Source organism: Heterodontus francisci, chromosome 2 (assembly GCF_036365525.1).
Source record: "Heterodontus francisci isolate sHetFra1 chromosome 2, sHetFra1.hap1, whole genome shotgun sequence".
Lineage (NCBI taxonomy): Eukaryota > Metazoa > Chordata > Chondrichthyes > Heterodontiformes > Heterodontidae > Heterodontus > Heterodontus francisci.
Window position 1 is genome coordinate 220,164,671 of NC_090372.1, and position 18,743 is coordinate 220,183,413.

The 18,743-nt window shown below is 49.8% G+C and overlaps 1 protein-coding gene across 2 annotated transcripts in view; it reads right to left on the reverse strand.

The window, feature by feature from the left end:
* Positions 1-2,195: 2,195 nt before the first annotated feature.
* The window catches only part of oplah (5-oxoprolinase, ATP-hydrolysing), a 203,186-nt gene continuing 186,638 nt past the window's right edge, over positions 2,196-18,743 (reverse strand). For both annotated transcript variants that reach the window (XM_068016020.1, XM_068016011.1), the window contains 4 exons: positions 11,958-12,115; positions 10,368-10,528; positions 8,277-8,374; positions 2,196-5,327 (listed from right to left, as the gene is read on the reverse strand). In XM_068016020.1, the coding sequence (XP_067872121.1) occupies positions 5,157-5,327; positions 8,277-8,374; positions 10,368-10,528; positions 11,958-12,115 (588 nt within the window). In that variant the 3' untranslated portion in view covers positions 2,196-5,156. The remainder of the gene's footprint in view (positions 5,328-8,276; positions 8,375-10,367; positions 10,529-11,957; positions 12,116-18,743) is intronic.

The window sequence follows — 18,743 nt, forward strand, 5'->3', positions numbered from 1 at the left end:
CTATGTCTATAAAAGTGTAGAAGAAAAATGTTTTTGTCTTTATTCCATAACTTTAAGTCCATTGCTACGGTTTCATTAAAGTTCCTTACTAATGGGAGACTCACTATGGGTTGCGATGGTGAACTCCTGTTTTAGTTTTTAAAAACAGATATCACATTTTTCTCTGATATCTTCGATAAGTTTAGTGTCATCATCAATTACCCTGCATCTTTTTACAGAATCTTCAACCTATGTTGATGTAGTTTTGAAATAATTTGCCTTTTCTCCTTTAAATCCTTACCCCCGGATGCCATTAATACTACTTTAACATCCGGCTTAGAGATGTTAGGTCTCGCTAAAGGAATACAATGATGTCCCGACTGTGTCTACTGCAAAACGATAGATTTCTCAGACAATCGCCTTATCATGTTCCATTTCCAAATTCAACCGAGCCTGTTTCATAAATGGTTTACTTAACAGAAAAGGTATTTCACTAGATACTACATCCATTCTCAATTGTTTACCCATGCTACTTTACACAAATTACCACTCTTTTTTTTTTTTAAAAGAGATTTCAATGTGTTGTCATCCACAAACCTGAAACAGAGAACTGTCACATTCTTTGACCTTATTTCGGTTTTCCTTACTTAAAGAATCCAAGTAACACCTTAACCAGTCCACTCCACATATGGCGGATGTACACCCACTGTCTCGTTCTGTGCAATTGAACGAATCTGCGACTAGGGCACTCATTACCGGACTGAAGCTTCTCGTGACCAGTGCAATTCCTTCTGATTGATCAGTAGTGTCATCCTTGCTTTCCACGTCACGTGTCATCTCAAAAACCCCATTAATCCCTTTGTGGACAATGCAACTCACAAATGATACTTTGAGTCACATCGGAAACACCTGTTGACCACCCCTTGGTTATTCCTGGGGCTCATTCTTCTGCCATAATTGCCCAATTCCTGCTGTATGTTATAGCTGCCAAAAGAATCTCTATCCTCATTCATTTTGTTTGTGATTCTCCTTTCATACCGATGTTTGGGACCCATATTTGAACGGCCTCGAAATGCTGCTGGCTTTGTATCCTCCAGCTTTGGGGGCACTGTGGAAGAGCTCATCTGCGCCATGAAAGTGGCAGGAAAGGAAATTTTCCCCAAAATTTTTTCAGGGTGTCAGACATCTGATCAAAAAGCAAATATCTTTCTTTGAATCTAACTCCAGATTAATACCAAGAGCCTATCCCTGTTCGATATCCGAGCACAATCCAACAATTTGAAGGCAAGTACTGATCTAGGAATTTCCAAGTAGAATCGCTGCAGCCTTGCAGATAGTCGGTTAAACTCCATGATATATTCTTCTATGGAAGAACCATCCATTTTTAAAAATATTTATCAAAGTCCAACCACACCTCATAGGCACTCAATAAGTCATCTTTCATATAAATTTTATCCATAAATTTTAAAAGAGTTTGTCCAAACCTTCCTCATTATCAAACAAGTCTCCAGCTCAGAGAACACTTTGCCCCTGATTTTGCTTCTGGCGTGAAGTGAAAGTGCAAGGGCTAGTCCTTGCTTCCTTTTTGGTAAAGATGTAACCCGTGTCTATAGATCAACTTCATTCTTCCATCAATCATAAGGTTCGGCTTCACAAAACAGTGGTGGAAAATCATATCCAAACACTTTACACTTGGTTTCAGTCACCTTTCTTCAAAAAAAAACACTCCAATTACAGCTTTCTCAAAAAAAAACAACAATTCTAATCTGTCTGAAAACAAATCTTAGTCTCCAATCTTCACTTTCAGGCAACCATTCTCTGCTACCAATGATAGAGAAACTTCCAAGTCTGTTTGTGAAGACACTGAGACTAGGATGCTTTGATGGAGATTGTTTATTTCTTGCCACAGAACTTACTTCTCCACTCCTAACAACACCCAGCCAATACTGGCTGGCTCTTCTTTATATGTACACATTTGAGTACAATGAACTAATCAATACCCAACACCTGTTCACCCTATTACCTTCAACTAGGAGGTATTTAACATCTATTAACAGAACTTATTAGACACTAACACTTTGGTAAGAAATATAGAAAAGCAGAATATTTTTGAACTGGTGACAGACTGGGAAATGTTTGCATTCAGCGGGACCTGGGTGTCCTTATACACGAATCACAGAAAGTTAACATACAGGTACAGCAAGCAATGAAGAAAGTAAATGTCATGTTAGCCTTTATTATAAAAAGATTGGAGTATAAGGGTAAAGAAGTTTTACTACAATTATATAAGGCCTTGTCAAGGTCACACCTGGAGTACTGTGTACAGCTTTGATCTCCTTACCTAAGGAAGGAGATACTTGCCCTAGAGACAGTGCAACCAAGGTTTACTAACTGATCTCTAGAATGACAGGATTGTCTTATGAGGAGATATTGAGGAGGCTAGGCATATATTCCCAGGAGTTTAGAAGAATGAGAGGTGATCTCATTGAAACATATAAAATTCTTAAGGGGCTTTTAGGGTAGATGCGAAAACGGTGGGGTGGTGTTAATATCACTAGACTAGCAATCTAGAGACCCAGGCTAATGCCCTGGGAACACAGCGGCTGGTGGAATTTAAATTAAATTAATGAATAACTTCAATTAATTCATAATAAAAATCAGTAATGGTGTCATGAAACTATCATCGATTGCCGTAAAAACCCATCTAATGTCCTTTAGGGAAGGAAATCTGCTGTCCTTACCTGGTCTGGCCTACATGTGACTCCAGACCCACAGCAATGTGGTTGACTCGTAAAATGCTCTCTGAAATGGCCTAGCAAGCCACTCAGTTGCCAATGGCAATTAGGGATGGGCAACAAATACTGGCCTTGCCAGTGACGCCCACATCTCATGAAAGAATAAAAAAATTTTCCCCTAGCTGGGGAATCTAGAACAGGGGCTCAGTCTCACAGTGGTCAGCCATTTACGACTGAGATAGTGAGACATTCCTTCACTCAGAGGGTTGTGAATCTTTGGAATTCTCTCCCCCAGACAGCTGTGAATGCTCAGTCGTTGAGTATGTTCAAGACTTGAGGTCGATAGATTTTTGGACAGTATGAAACTAAGGGATATGGGGATAGAACAGGAAAGTAGAGTTGAGGTTGAGGATCAGTCACGATCTTATTTATTGGCAGAACAGGTTTGAAGGGCTGAATGGCCTCCTCCTTCTCCCATTTCTGATGTTCATTGCTGACCATCCCAGGTTGATGGGATGGGGACTGCTCCAAGTTTCTGCACTCCTACTGTGCGACCAAGTGAGACAGAGCACAGGCTAGATACAGAATAATCTCCCTGATGTCAAGGGCGGGGAATCAAGAATCACTGGTCCTGATTGTAACAGCGGGTGGGGTTTGGTTGGAATTAGGATGGGGGAGGGGGTGTTGGGATGGGTTTTTGGACGCAAGAGGGTGCACTCCTTTCAGACCGTAATCTCTGCCCCCATTTTGTTTCCTTTTCTTTGCATTTTTCAGCCTTTACCTTGTCTTCTCTTGTTTTTGCTTTTGGATGGCAGCTGCTCATTATTCTGCCATTCACACCTCCACTAGACACATCTTTTTGTTTCTTTACTCGCCCCATTTTAACTCCCTTTGGCTCTGCTCCACCAACTCAGGTTGGACATAAAAGATCCCACGAAATAATTCGAACAGCAGGGGAGTCTCCCTGGGACGATCGTTATCCCTCAACCAACACAGACCTTCCCTTCCCCATTTGACCCCTTAAAACCGATTATAACTTTTCTTAGTTCTGATGAAGGGTCACTGACCTGAAACGTTAACTCTGTTTCTCTCTCCACAGATGCTGCCAGACCTGCTGGGTATTTCCAGCATTTTCTGTTTCTATTTTACATTTTATTAATATTTTGCTCAGTGAGTAGCAATTTTGCCTCTGCGTCAGAGGCCTGAGCACATAAATCTAGGCTGGCACTCCTAGTGCAGTACTGAGGGAGCGCTGCACTGTCGGAGGGTTAGCACTGAGGGAGTGTCGCACTGTTGGAGGGTCAGTACTGAGGGAGCGCTGCACTGTCAGAGGGTCAGCACTGAGGGAGTGTCGCACTGTTGGAGGGTCAGTACTGAGGGAGGGCTACACTGTTGGAGGGTCAGTACTGAGGGAACGCTGCACTGTTGGAGGGTCAGTACTGAGGGAGCACCGAGCTGTCGGAGGGTCAGTACTGAGGAAGTGCTGCACTGTTGGAGGGTCAGTACTGAGGGAGCACTTCACTGTTGTAGGTCAGTACTGAGGGAGCGCTGCACTGTTGGAGGGTCAGTACTGAGGGAGCACCGAGCTGTCGGAGGGTCAGTACTGAGGAAGTGCTGTACTGTTGGAGGGTCAGTACTGAGGGAGCACTTCACTGTCAGAGGGTCAGTACTGAGGGAGCGCTGCACTGTCGGAGGGCTGCACTGTTGCAGGATCAGTACTGAGGGAGTGCTGCTCTGTTGCAGGGTCAGTACTGAGGGAGTGCTGCACTATTGATACGGCAGTACTGAGGGAGCCCTGCACTGTTGCAGGGTCAGTACTGAGGGAGTGCTGCACTGTTGGAAGATCAGTACTGAGGGAGCCCTGCACTGTTGATGGGGCAGTACTGAGGGAGCTCTGCACTGTTGCAGGGTCAGTACTGAGGGAGTGCTACACTGTTGGAAATGATGTCTTTTAGATGTGATGTTAAATTGATGCCCCATTTGCGCTCTCAGGTTGGTTAAAAGATCCCACAAATTAATTCGAACAGCAGGGGAGTCTCCCCCATGCCCTGGGGCAATTGTTATCCCTCAACCAACAATGAAAACAGATTATCTGTTCATTTATCTCATTGCTGTTTGTGGGATCTTGCTGTGTACAAATTGGCTGCCAATGTGTCGCTACAGCAACAATGACTACATTGTAAAAAGTACTTCATTGGATGTGAAGCACTTTGGGATGTCCTGACATTGTCTTTCTTTATTCCCATCCTGTGTAGTGGGGAGGGGGAGGGAGAGAAAACACTCTCTGATAGACAGAATGGGATGGGGACCAGGAAGATGACCAGGAATGGCTCCACGTGAGGGAAGGAAATCAGTCCTCCTCCATCCCCCGACCTCTATGTAAGAATCCAGGAACTGAAAAGAAAGAGGAAAGGAGTTTTTGCTGAAGTCTCGTGGTCTCAATCACACGGACTCTTGGGCCCGTTTATATTCGAAGACGCTTCCTCGTTCGGCAAAGGTCGCTCCTGACTTGTGATTCTCTGACTCCGATCCTTGCAAACCCTCACGTTTCTCCATCACATCTTCAGCCCGGCCCCAACCTCCACCTCCGGGAGTGTGCAACAGAAAGGTGTCCTGAGTCAGAGAGAGAGAATGTGAGTCTGTAACGGCCAAGAGACAGACTGACAGACTGACAGACAGAGAGAGAGAGATGTGGGCAGGATTTTCTCTGCAGGTTTCTGAACCCGCTCTCAGGCCCAAATGGGAGGTCAGACGCCCGCAAAATAAGGAAAACAGTAACTCAATGTGATTTTGCCCGGGGCGGCCAATTAATGGCCAGAGGGCGGACTCGCCGTCCAATTAAGGATGGTGGACAGGCTCTCAAAGCTGGAGGGCCAATCAGAGCAACTGAAAGGAGCAAGAGGCTGTAATGGAGGGTAAGTAAGAGAGAGGATGTTTCAAAATGAAGGCGGCCTCTCTCCAACATTTTTGAATTTAAGATTAAAAAATGGCTTTTGCATCCACATCACCACTGTGAGGGGAAGTGGGAGAGGGGCGGTGGGACACCACCACTGTTAGAGGAGGTGGGAGAGGGGCGGGGGGATATCACCACTTAGAGGAGGTGGGGGAGGGGCGGGGGGATATCACCACTGTTAGAGGAGGTGGGGGAGGGGCGGGGGGACATCTCCACTGTTAGGGGAGGTGGGGGAGGGGTGGGGGGACACCACCACTGTTAGGGGAGGTGGGGGAGGGGCGGGGGGACACCACCACTGTTAGGGGAGGGGCGGGGGGACATCTCCACTGTTAGGGGAGGTGGGGGAGGTGCGGGGGGACACCACCACTGTTAGGGGAGGTGGGGGAGGGGCGGGGGGACACCACCACTGTTAGGGGAGGTAGGGGAGGGGCGAGGGGACACCACCACTGTTAGGGGAGGTGGGGGAAGGGCGTGGGGACACCACCACTGTTAGGGGAAGTGGGGGAGGGGCGGGGGTCACCACCACTGCTCAGGGAGGTGGGGGTGGGGCGAGGGGGACATCCCCACTGTTAGAGGAGGTGGGGGAGGGGCAGGGGACCACCACCACTGTTAGGGGATGTGGGGGAGGGGCGGGGGGACATCACCACTGTTAGAGGAGGTGGGGGAGGGGTGGGGGTTAGGGGAGGTGGGGGAGGGGCGGGGGTATATCTCCACAGTGAGACACTGAGAGAGAAAGACAGAGAGTGAGAGTCAGACTGAGAGAGAGAGTGTGAGAGAGACTGAGAAACAGAAAGTATGAGAGAGAGTGAGTGCAAGAGAGAGAGAGAGAGTGAGAGAGAGAACTGGGGGACTGAGAGAGAGAGACAGACTGTGAGAGAGAGAGAGACTGAGAGAGACTGGGGGAGAGAGTAAGTGACAGACTGAGAGAGCGACTGAGAAACAGAAAGTATGAGAGAGAGTGTTTGCAAGAGAGAGTGACAGAGAGAACTGGGGGACTGAGAGAGAGAGACTGAGAGAGACTGGGGGAGAGAGTGAGAGACAGACTGAGAGAGAGACTGAGAAACAGAAAGTATGAGAGAGAGTGAGTGCAAGAGAGAGAGAGAGAGAGTGAAAGAGAGCCTTAGAGAGAGAGAGAGTGAGAGAGAGAACTGGGGGACAGAGTGAGAGACAGACTGAGAGAGAGACACAGTGGCGCAGTGGTTAGCACCGCAGCCTCACAGCTCCAGCGACCCGGGTTCAATTCTGGGTACTGCCTGTGTGGAGTTTGCAAGTTCTCCCTGTGTCTGCGTGGGTTTTCTCCGGGTGCTCCGGTTTCCTCCCACAGCCAAAAGACTTGCAGGTTGGTAGGTAAATTGGCCATTATAAATTGCCCCTAGTATAGGTAGGTGGTAGGGAAATATAGGGACAGGTGGGGATGTGGTAGGAATATGGGATTAGTGTAGGATTAGTATAAATGGGTGGTTGATGGTCGGCACAGACTCGGTGGGCCGAAGGGCCTGTTTCAGTGCTGTATCTCTAAACTGAGAGACAGACTGAGAGAGAGTACGAGAGAGACTGAGTGAGAGACAGAGAGAGAGACTGAGAGACAGACAGAGAGAGAGAATGAGAGAGAGACAGACAGACTGAGAGAGAGGGACTGAGAGACAGACTGAGAGAGTGAAGGAGAGTGTGTGTGAGAGAGAGACTGAGACAGACAGAGAGAGAATGAGGGGGACTGAGAGAGTGAAGGATAGTGTGTGTGAGAGAGAGAGAGGGACTGAGACACAGACTAGGAGAGAGAGAGAGACTGAGAGACAGACAGAGAGAGAATGAGGAGGACTGAGAGTGAGAGAGACTGAGTGCGAGAGAGAGAAACTGAGAGACGGAGAGAGAGTCAAAGACTGAGAGAGAGTGAGAGAGAGTGAGAGAGAGAGAGAGAGAGTGAGAGAGACTGAGTGAGAGAGAGACTGTGAGAGACAGAGAGAGCCAGAGAATGTGAGTCTGTGTCAGTCAAGACAGTGACTGCGAGGGACACAGAAAGAGACAGAGACACAGACAAAGACTGAGAGAGGAAATGTGACAGCTGGGAAAGAGACTGGGAGACTGAGAGACAGACAGTCAGACAGAGAGGCAGAGAAAGAGATAGATAGGCAGAGAGAGGGAAAGAAAATGTGAGTCTGTGACAGCTGAAAGACTGAGAGGGAGAGAATGTGAGAGTGTGACTGCCAGGATAAAGACAGAGAGAGAGAGAGTGAGAGAGAGAGAGAAAGAAAGAATGTGAGTCTGTGATGGCTGAGAGAGAGAGGGAGAGACTGAGAGACAGAATGTGAGAGTGTGGTGGCCAGCATAAAGATAGATAGAGAGAGAGAGAGAATGTGAGTCTGTGATGGCTGTGAGACTGAGAGAGAGAATGTGAGAATGTGACAGGTGGAAGACAGAGAGTGAGACAGAGTGGGAAAAGGGAATGTGAGCTTGTGTGAGATACCAGACTAAGTGAGACAGTGCACTGTGTGTGAGGAGATAAAGCAACGTTTGATTTGTACAGTGTTGAAGAAAGTTGTGAGCTTCCCAGTGGTGGCAGTGAGATTCTGGACCAGAGTGATTACAGCTGCCAGTCACTGTGTACTTACCCCAGGCCCAATGGCAACAGATGTCTTTGCTCCAAGATTGATGGTCCTTCCATCCTCACGAACCAGCAGATTGAGTCCTCGGGCTCCTGGCTCACCTCCTGCACAGGGAGCAAATACAGGTTTAAAGCTACAGGAAAAGGCTGCTGACTGTGTCCAGAGACCACCTTCCCAATATATCCCTCATCCCCACCTTCCCAAAATATCCCTCATCCCCACTTTCCCAAAATATCCCTCATCCCAACTTCCCAAATTTTCCATTATCCCCACCTTCTCAAAATATCCCTCATCCCCACCTGCTGAAAATATTCCATCCCCACCTGCCCAAAATATCCCTTATCCCCTCCTCCCCTCTATAATCCTTCAAACCCACCTCCCAAAAATATCCCTCATGTGTAGTTCCTAAAATATCCATCAAGCTCACCTCCCAAAATATTCCTCAACTCTACCTTGCCAAAATATCTTTCATTCCCACCACCCCACCATATCCCTCATCCCCACCTCCCCAAAGTATCCCTCATCCCCATGTCCCCACCATATCCCTCACTCCCATCTCCCTATAATACTCCTCATCACCACCTCCCCTCCATATTCCTCATTCCCTCCTCTCAGAATATCATTCATCACCACCTCCTCACCATATTCCTCACCCCTCACAATATCCCTCACCCCCAACTTCCTACCACATCCCTCATTCCCGCCTCCCCACCATATCCCTCAACCCCACCTCCCCACCATATCCCTCACCCCCAACTTCCCACCATATCCCTCAGTCCCACCTCCCCACCATATCCCTCATTCCCACCTCCCCACCATATCCCTCACCCCCAACTTCCCACCATATCCCTCACCCCCAACTTCCCACCATATCCCTCACCCCCAACTTCCCACCATATCCCTCACCCCCAACTTCCCACCATATCCCTCACCCCCAACTTCCCACCATATCCCTCACCCCCAACTTCCCACCATATCCCTCATTCCCACCTCCCCACCATATCCCTCATTCCCACCTCCCCACAATATCCCTCACCCCCAACTTCCCACCATATCCCTCATCCCCACCTCCCAAAATATCCCTCAATTCCACCATACTCTTTAACCCCACCTTCTCACATAAGAACTTAAGAATGTAAGAAATAGGAGCAGGAGAAGGCCATTCGGCCCCTCGAGCCTGCCCTGCCATTCAATAAGATCATGGCTGAATTTCTACATCAAGTCCACTTTCCCGCACTATCCCAATATCCCTCATGCCCAACAATCTCTTGATCTCTGTCTTGAATATACTCAACAACTGAACATCCACAACCCTCTGGGGTAGAGAATTCCAAATATACACAGGCCTCTGAGTGAATAAATTTCTCCTCATCTCAGTCCTAAATGGCCAACCCCTTATCCTGAGACTATGACCACCCCACGCACACCGCAACCCCAAGACTCTTCAGTCAGGGGAAACCTCCTCTCAGCAGCTACCCTGTCAAACCCTCTCAGAATTTTAGAAGCTTCAATGAAACTGAACTCCAGAGAATAAAGACCCAGTCTACACAATCTCTCCTCATAGGCCAGCCCTCTCATCCCATGGATCAGTCCAGTGAACCTTCACTGCACTCCCTCTAAGTGCAAGTAAATCCTTCCTTAGGTGAGGAGAGCAAAACTGTACACAGGTGTGGTTTCCATTCCTTGTAATAAAAGCTAACGTACCTGTCGTCTTCCTAATTGCTTGCTGTACCTGCATGTTAACTTTCTGTGATTTGTGTACAATGACACCCAAATCCCTATGAATACCAACATTTCCCAGTCCCTCACCTTTTAAAATATATCCTGCATTTCCATTCTTCCGACCAAAGTGAATAATGTCACACTTTCCCACATTGTATCCATCTGCTGCCTTCTTGCCCAATCACTGAACCAGTCTATATCCCTTAGCAGCCTCTTTGTGTCCTCCTCACAGTTAATTTTCCAGCTAACTTTGTATATATATCCCTAAATCCTCGTTTCTCCAGCAACGTAGTCAGTTGCCCCTTGACCCAAGTCTTGCTGTGCCCTGCAACATCCTTCCCCATTAACTCATGTAAAGGATTCTCCAGGTGTTACCATTTAGTCCGTAGGGGCGGAAAGATCGCCGTTCTGTCAGCACCGATAGGATCACCCTCTCCCGGAACAGCAGCTCCCGAATGACCCCATCACCCCCAAGATGGCGACCTTTGCCCCCCGATCCACAGTTCAGCTCAAATCTCTTCAGGATGACAGGATACCTGGGAATGAATCCAATACGGAATAATAAAACTCAGAAACTGATGGCAGGAATGCACAGGTGCAGCAATATAGGGTGTCTGTTACTGGGCTGGTCATCCAGGGAACGCGAGTTCAAATGCCACCAAGGCAGCTTATGAATTTGAATTCAGTTCTGAAAAAGAACTCAGGAATATAAAGCTGCTGTAAGTAAAAGTGACCATGTCGCTGTTAGATTATCATAAATGTCAAGCTCTGGTATGGTCTGGATTGAGTCCTGGTCTGGGTTGAGCCCTGGTCTGGGTTGAGTCCTGGTCTGGGTGGAGTCCTGGTCTGGGTGGAGTCCTGGTCTGGGTGGAGTCCTGGTCTGGGATGAGTCCTGGTCTGGGATGAGTCCTGGTCTGGGTTGAGCCTGGGTGTGAAATGAGTCCTGGTCTGGGATGAGTCCTGGTCTGGGTTGAGCCTGGGTGTGAAATGAGTCGTGGTCTGGGTTGACCCCTTGTCCGGGTTGAGTCCTGGTCTGGGTTGAGTCGTGGTCTGGGTTGATCCCATGTCTGGGTTGATCCCTGGTCTGGGTTGAGTCCTGGTCTGGGTTGAGTCCTGGTCTGGGTTGATCCTTGGTCTGGGTTGATCCCTGGTCTGGGTTGAGTCCTGGTCTGGGTTGAGTCCTGGTCTGGGTTGATCCCATGTCTGGGTTGATCCCTGGTCTGGGTTGAGTCCTGGTCTGGGTTGAGTCCTGGTCTGGGTTGATCCCTGGTCTGGGTTGAGTCCTCGTCTGGGTTGAGTCCTGGTCTGGGTTGATCCCTGGTCTGGGATGAGTCCTGGTCTGGGTTGAGTCCTGGTCTGGGTTGAGTCCTGGTCTGCAATGAGTCCTGGTCTGGGTTGAGTCCTGGTCTGGGTTGAGTCCTGGTCTGGGTTGATCCCTGGTCTGGGTTGAGTCCTGGTCTGGGTTGAGTCCTGGTCTGGGTTGATCCCTGGTCTGGGTTGATCCCTGGTCTGGGTTGAGTCCTGGTCTGGGTTGAGTCCTGGTCTGGGTTGATCCCTGGTCTGGGTTGAGCCCTGGTCTGCAATGAGTCCTGGTCTGCAATGAGTCCTGGTCTGGGTTGATCCCTGGTCTGGGTTGATCCCTGGTCTGGGTTGAGTCCTGGTCTGGGTTGATCCCTGGTCTGGGTTGAGTCCTGGTCTGGGTTGAGTCCTGGTCTGGGTTGATCCCTGGTCTGGGTTGAGTCCTGGTCTGGGTTGAGTCCTGGTCTGGGTTGATCCCTGGTCTGGGTTGAGTCCTGGTCTGGGTTGAGTCCTGGTCTGGGTTGATCCCTGTTCTGGGTTGAGTCCTGGTCTGGAATGAGTCCTGGTCTGGGTTGAGTCCTGGTCTGGGTTGAGTCCTGGTCTGGGTTGAGTCCTGGTCTGGAATGAGTCTGAGCCAGTTGCAATGTTTGATTTTGGGAGCTGTACCTTTTCTCCAGGATTTCGGGGTCTGTGATACGTGTGTTGGTCATGTGGGTGTGAACCCCTCCTCGGCCGTCCCATCGAGGACCTGCTCCAGACCCTCCGGCCACCGTCTCATAGTAGCCCACCCGCTCGTTACCAAAAGTGATGTTATTCATGCAGCCCTGGGAACAACAGCAAGAGAGGGAGAGAGGGAGGGTGAGGAGTGGAGTGAGAGAGAGAGGGAGAGAGAGGGAGAGAGAGAGAGAGGTGACTGAGACAGACACAGGACAGATGAAGACCTGCGGATATGTTCGTCTTGGAGGGAGTGCCGCGCAGATTCACCAAACTCTCAAGGGTTATATTATGAGGACAGGCTGCATAAACTTAGTTTGCATTCCCCTGGGTTTAAAAATAACTTGCATTATTATAGCGTCTTTCACAACCTCTGTGCGTCTCAAAGCACTTTACAGCCAATGAAGTACTTTTCAAAGGACAAGTCAGTGTTGTAGGAAGTGCAGCAGCCAATCTGTGCACAGCAAGATCCCACAAACTGCAATGTGACAATGACGACATAATCTGTTTTTGTGATGTTGGTTGAGGGATAAACATTGGTCAGGACACCAGGATAACTCCACTGCTCCCCTTTGAAATCGTGGATGTGGGAACTTTCACATCTACTTGAGACAGACGACGCAGATTGGGTGTAACATTTTATCTGAAAGATGACATATCCAACAGTGCAGTGCTCTCTCAGTACTGACTCTCTGACAGTGCAGCACTCCCTCAGTACTGACTCTCCGACAGTGCAGCACTCCCTCAGTACTTACCCTCCGACAGTGCAGCACTCCCTCAGTACTGACTCTCCGACAGTGCAGCACTCCCTCAGTACCTACCCTCCGACAGTGCAGCACTCCCTCAGTACTGACCCTCCGACAGTGCAGCACTCCCTCAGTACCTACCCTCCGACAGTGCAGCACTCCCTCAGTACTGACTCTCCGACAGTGCAGCACTCCCTCAGTACCTACCCTCCGACAGTGCAGCACTCCCTCAGTACTGACCCTCTGACAGCGCAGCACTCCCTCAGTACTGACCCTCAGACAGTGCAGCACCCCCTCAGTACTGACCCTCCGACTGTGCAGCACTCCCTCATACTGACTTTCCAACAGTGCAGAGCTCCCTCAGTACTGACCCTCCGACAGTGCAGCACTCCCTCAGTACTGACCCTCCGACAGTGCAGCACCCCCTCAGTACTGACCCTCCGACTGTGCAGCACTCCCTCATACTGATCTTCCAACAGTGCAGAGCTCCCTCAGTACTGACCCTCCGGCAGTGCAGCACTCCCTCATATTGACCGTCCGACAGTGCAGCACTCCCTCAGTACTGACCCTCTGACAGCGCAGCACTCCCTTAGTACTGACCCTCCGACAGTGCAGCACCCCCTCAGTACTGACCCTCCGACTGTGCAGCACTCCCTCATACTGACCTTCCAACAGTGCAGAGCTCCCTCAGTACTGACCCTCCGACAGTGCAGCACCCCCTCAGTACTGACCCTCCGACAGTGCAGCACCCCCTCAGTACTCAGTTAACTAATGTCCTTTCGGGAAGGAAATCTGCTGTCCTTACCTGGTCTGGCCTACATGTGACTCCAGACCCTCAGCAAAGTGGTTGACTCTTACATGCCCTCTGAAATGGCCTAACAAGCCACTCAGTTGTATCTAACCGCTACGAAGTCAATAAAAAGGAATGTAACCGGACGGAGCACCCGGCATTGACCTAGGCACCGGAAACGACAACGGCAAACTCAGCCCTGTCGACCCTGCAAAGTCCTCCGTACTACTATCTGGGGGCTTGAGCCAAAGTTGGGAGAGCTGTCCCACAGACTCGTCAAGCAACAGCCTGACATAGTCATATTCACAGCATCATACCTTACAATGTCCCAGGCACTGCCATCACTATCCCCAGGAATGTCCTGTCCCACCGGCAGGACAGACCCAGCAGAGGTGGCGGCACAGTGGTAGACAGTCGGGAGGGAGTTGCCCTGGGAGTCCTCAACATCAACTCTGGACCCCATGAAGTCTTATGGCTTCAGGTCAAACTTGGGCAAGGAAACCTCCTGTTGATTACCACCTACCGCCCTCCCTCAGCTGATGAGTCAGTACTCCTCCATGTTGAACACCACTTGGAAGAAGCAATTAGGGTGGCAAGGGCACAAAATGTACTCTGGGTGGGGGAATTCAATGTCCATCACCAAGAGCGGCTCAATAGCACCACTACTGACTGAGCCCAAAAGGACATAGCTGCTAGACTGGGTCTGCGGCAGGTGGAGGGGGAACCAACAAGAGGGAAAAACATACTTGACCTCGTCCTCACAATCTGCCTGCCGCAGATGCATCTGACCATGACAGTACTGGGAGGAGTGACCACCGCACAGTCCTTGTGGAGACGAAGTCCTGCCTCCACACTGAGGATACCATCCATTGTGTTGTGTGGCACTATCATTGGCAAACAGGATTAAGGAAAATCCCAAGGCTTTTTATACGTATATAAAGAGCAAGAGGGTAACAAGGGAAAGGGTTGGCCCACTCAAGGACAGAGATGGGAATCTATGTGTGGAGCCAGAAGAAATGGGCGAGGGCTAAATGAGTACTTTGCATCAGTATTCACCAAAGAGAAGGACTTGCTGGATGATGAGCCTAGGGAAGGGAGTGCAGATAGTCTCAGCCATCTCATTATCAAAAAGGAGGAGGTGTTGGGTGTCCTGCAAAGCATTAAGGTAGATAAGTCCCCAGGGCCTGATGGGATCTACCCCAGAATACTGAGGGAGGAAAGGGAAGAAATTGCTGGGGCCTTGACAGAAATCTTTGCATCCTCATTGACTGCAGGTGAGGTCCCAGAGGACTGGAGAATAGCCAATGTTGTTCCTTTGTTTAAGAAGGGTGGCAAGAATAATCCAGGAAATTATAGGCCGGCGAGCCTTATGTCAGTGGTAGGGAAATTATTAGAGAGGATTATTCGGGACAGGATTTACTCCCATTTGGAAACAAATGAACTTATTAGCGAGAGGCAGCATGGTTTTGTGAAGGGGAGGTCGTATCTTACTAATTTGATTGAGTTTTTTGAGGAAGTGACGAAGATAATTGATGAAGGAAGGGCAGTGGATGTTATCTATATGGACTTTAGTAAAGCCTTTGACAAGGTCCCGCATGGCAGACTGGTACAAAAGGTGAAGTCACACGGGATCAGAGGTGAGCTGGCAAGATGGATAGAGGGTAGCAGTGGGTAGAGGGACAGAGGGTAGCAGTGGAAGGGTGTTTTTCTGAATGGTGGGATGTGACTAGTGGTGTTCCGCAGGGATCAGTGCTGGGACCTTTGCTGTTTGTAGTATATATAAATGATTTGGAGGAAAATGTAGCTGGTCTGATTAGTAAGTTTGCGGATGACACAAAGGTTGGTGGAGTTGCGGATAATGATGAGGATTGTCAGAGGATACAGCAGGATATAGATCGGTTGGAGACTTGGGTGGAGAAACGGCAGATGGAGTTTAATCTGGACAAATGTGAGGTAATGCATTTTGGAAAGTCTAATGCAGGTGGGAGGTTACTAGGGGACATAGGTTTAAGGTGCGAGGGGCAAAGTTTAGAGGGGATGTGCGAGGCAAGTATTTTACACAGAGGGTGGTGAGTGCCTGGAACTTGCTGCCAGGGGAGGTGGTGGAAGCAGATACGATAGTGACGTTTAAGAGACATCTTGACAAATACATGAATTGGAAAGGAACAGAGGGATATGGGCTCCGGAAGTGCAGAAGGTGTTAGTTTAGGCAGGCATCAAGATCGGCGCAGGCTTGGAGGGCCGAATGGCCTGTTCCTGTGCTGTACTGTTCTTTGTTCTTTATCACCTTTATCACCAATGCAAAACTGGGCATCCATGAGGTGCTGTGGGCCATTAGCAGCAGCAGAATTGTACTCAACCACAATCTGTAACCTCATGGCCCAGCATACCCCCCACTCTACCATTACCATCAAGCCGGGAGACCAACCCTGGTTCAATGAAGAGTGCAGGAGGGCATGCCAGGAGCAGCACCAGACATACCTCAAAATGAGCTGTCAACCTGGTGAAGCTACAACAGAGGACTACTTACGTGCCAAACTGCATAAGCAGCATGCGATAGACAGAGCTAAGCAATCCCATAACGAATGGATCAGATCTAAGCTCTGCAGTCCTGCCACATCCAGCCATGAATGGTGGTAGACAATTAAACAACTAACTGGAGGAGGTGGCTCCACAAATAGCCCCATCCTCAATGATGGGGGAGCCCAGCACATCAGTGCGAAAGATAAGGCAGAAATATTTGCAACAATCTTCAGCCAGAAGTGCCGAGTTGATGATCCATCTCGGCGTCCTCCTGAAGTCCCCGGCATCACAGATGCCAGACTTCAGCCAATTCGATTCACTCTGCGTGATATCAAGAAATGACTGAAGGCATTGGATACTGCAAAGGCTATGGGCCCTGACAATATTCGGGCAATAGTATTGAAGACCTGTGCTCCAGAACCTGCCACGCCCCTAGCCAAGCTGTTCCAGTACAGTTACAACACTGGCATCTACCCTGCAATGTGGAAAATTGCCCAGGTATGTCCTGTACACAAAATGCAGGACAAGTCCAACCCGGCCAATTACCGCCCCATCAGTCTACTCTCAATCATCAGTAAAGTGATGGAAGGTGTCATCAACTGTGCCATCAAGCAGCACTTACTTAGCAATAACCTGCTCAGTGACGCTCAGGGTTCCGCCAGGGCCACTCAGCTCCTGACCTCATTACAGCCTTGGTTCAAATATGGATAAAAGAGTTGAACTCAAGAGGTGAGGTGAGAGTGACTGCCCTTGACATCAAGGCAGCATTTGACCGAGTATGGCATCAAGGAGCCCTATCAAAACTGAAGTCAATGGGAATCGGGGAAAACACTCCGCTGGTTGGAGATATACCTAGCACAAAGGAAGATGATTGTGTTTGTTTGAGGTCAATCATCTGAGCTCCAGGACATCACTGCAGGAGTTCCTCAGGGTAGTGTCCTCGGTCCAGCCATCTTCAGCTGCTTCATCAATGACCTTCCTTCAATCATAAGGTCAGAAGTGGCGATGTTCACTGATGATTGCACAATGTTCAGCACCATTCGTGACTCCTCAGATACAGAAGCAATCCGTGTCGAAATGCAGCAAGACCCGGACAATATCCAGGCTTGGGCTGATAAGTGGCAAGTAACATTCGCGCCACAAAAGTGCCAGGCAATGACCATCTCCAACAAGAGAGAATCTAACCATCTCCCCTGGACATTGAATGGCATTACCATCGCTGAATCCCCCACTATCAACATCCTAGGGGCTACCATTGACCTGAAACTGAACTGGAGTAGCCATATAAATACAGTGGCTACAAGAGCAGGTCAGAAGCTAGGAATCCTGCAGCGAGTAACTCACCTCCTGACTCCTCAAAGCCTGTCCACCATCTACAAGGCACAAGTCAGGAGTGTGATGGAATACTCTCCACTTGCCTGGATGGGTGCAGCTCCAACAACACTCAAGAAGCTTGACACCATGCAGGACAAAGCAGCCCGCTTGACTGGCATCCCATCTACAAACATTCACTTCCTCCACCACCGACGTACAGTGGCAGCAGTGTGTACCATCTACAAGATGCACTGCAGCAACGCACCAAGGCTCCTCAGGCAGCACGTTCCAAACCCACGACCTCTACAACTAGAAGGACAAGGGCAGCAAATACATGGGAACACCACCACCTGCAAGTTCCCCTCCAAGTCACACACCATCCTGACTTGGAACTATCTCGCCGTTCCTTCGCTGTCGCTGCGTCAAAATCCTGGAACTCCCTTCCTAACAGCACTGTGGGTGTACCTACCCCACATGGAGTGCAGCGGTTCAAGAAGGCAGCTCACCACCACCTTCTCATGGCAATTAGGGATGGGCAATAAATGCTGGCCTGGCCAGCGACGCCCACATCCCATGAATGAATGAAAAAAACACTCCGACAGCGCGGCACTCCCTCAGTACTGACCCTCTGACAGTGCAGCGCTCCCTCAGTACTGACCCTCCAACAGTGCAGCACTCCCTCAGTATTGACCCTCCGACAGTGCAGCACTCCCTCAGTATTGACCCTCCGACAGTGCAGCGCTCCCTCAGTACTGACCCTCCGACAGTGCAGCACTCCCTCAGTATTGACCCTCCGACAGTGCAGCGCTCCCTCAGTACTGACTCTCCGACAGTGCAGCGCTCCCTCAGTACTGACCCTCCGACAGTGCAGCACTCCCTCAGAACTGACCCTCCGACAGTGCAGCGCTCCCTCAGTACTGACCCTCCAACAGTGCAGCACTCCCTCGGTATTGACCCTCCGACAGTGCAGCGCTCCCTCAGTACTGACCCTCCGACAGTGCAGCACTCCCTCAGAACTGACCCTCCGACAGTGCAGCACTCCCTCAGAACTGACCCTCCGACAGTGCAGCGCTCCCTCAGTACTGACCCTCCAACAGTGCAGCACTCCCTCAGTACTGACCCTCTGACAGTGTGGCGCTTCCTCAGTACTGACCCTCCGACAGTGCAGCACTCCCTCAGTACTGACCCTCTGACAGTGCGACGCTCCCTCAGTACTGACCCTCCGACAGTGCAGCGCTCCCTCAGTACTGACCCTCCGACAGTGCAGCACTCCCTCAGTACTGACCCTCCGACAGTGCAGCGCTCCCTCAGTACTGACCCTCCGACAGTGCAGCACTCCCTCAGAACTGACCCTCCGACAGTGCA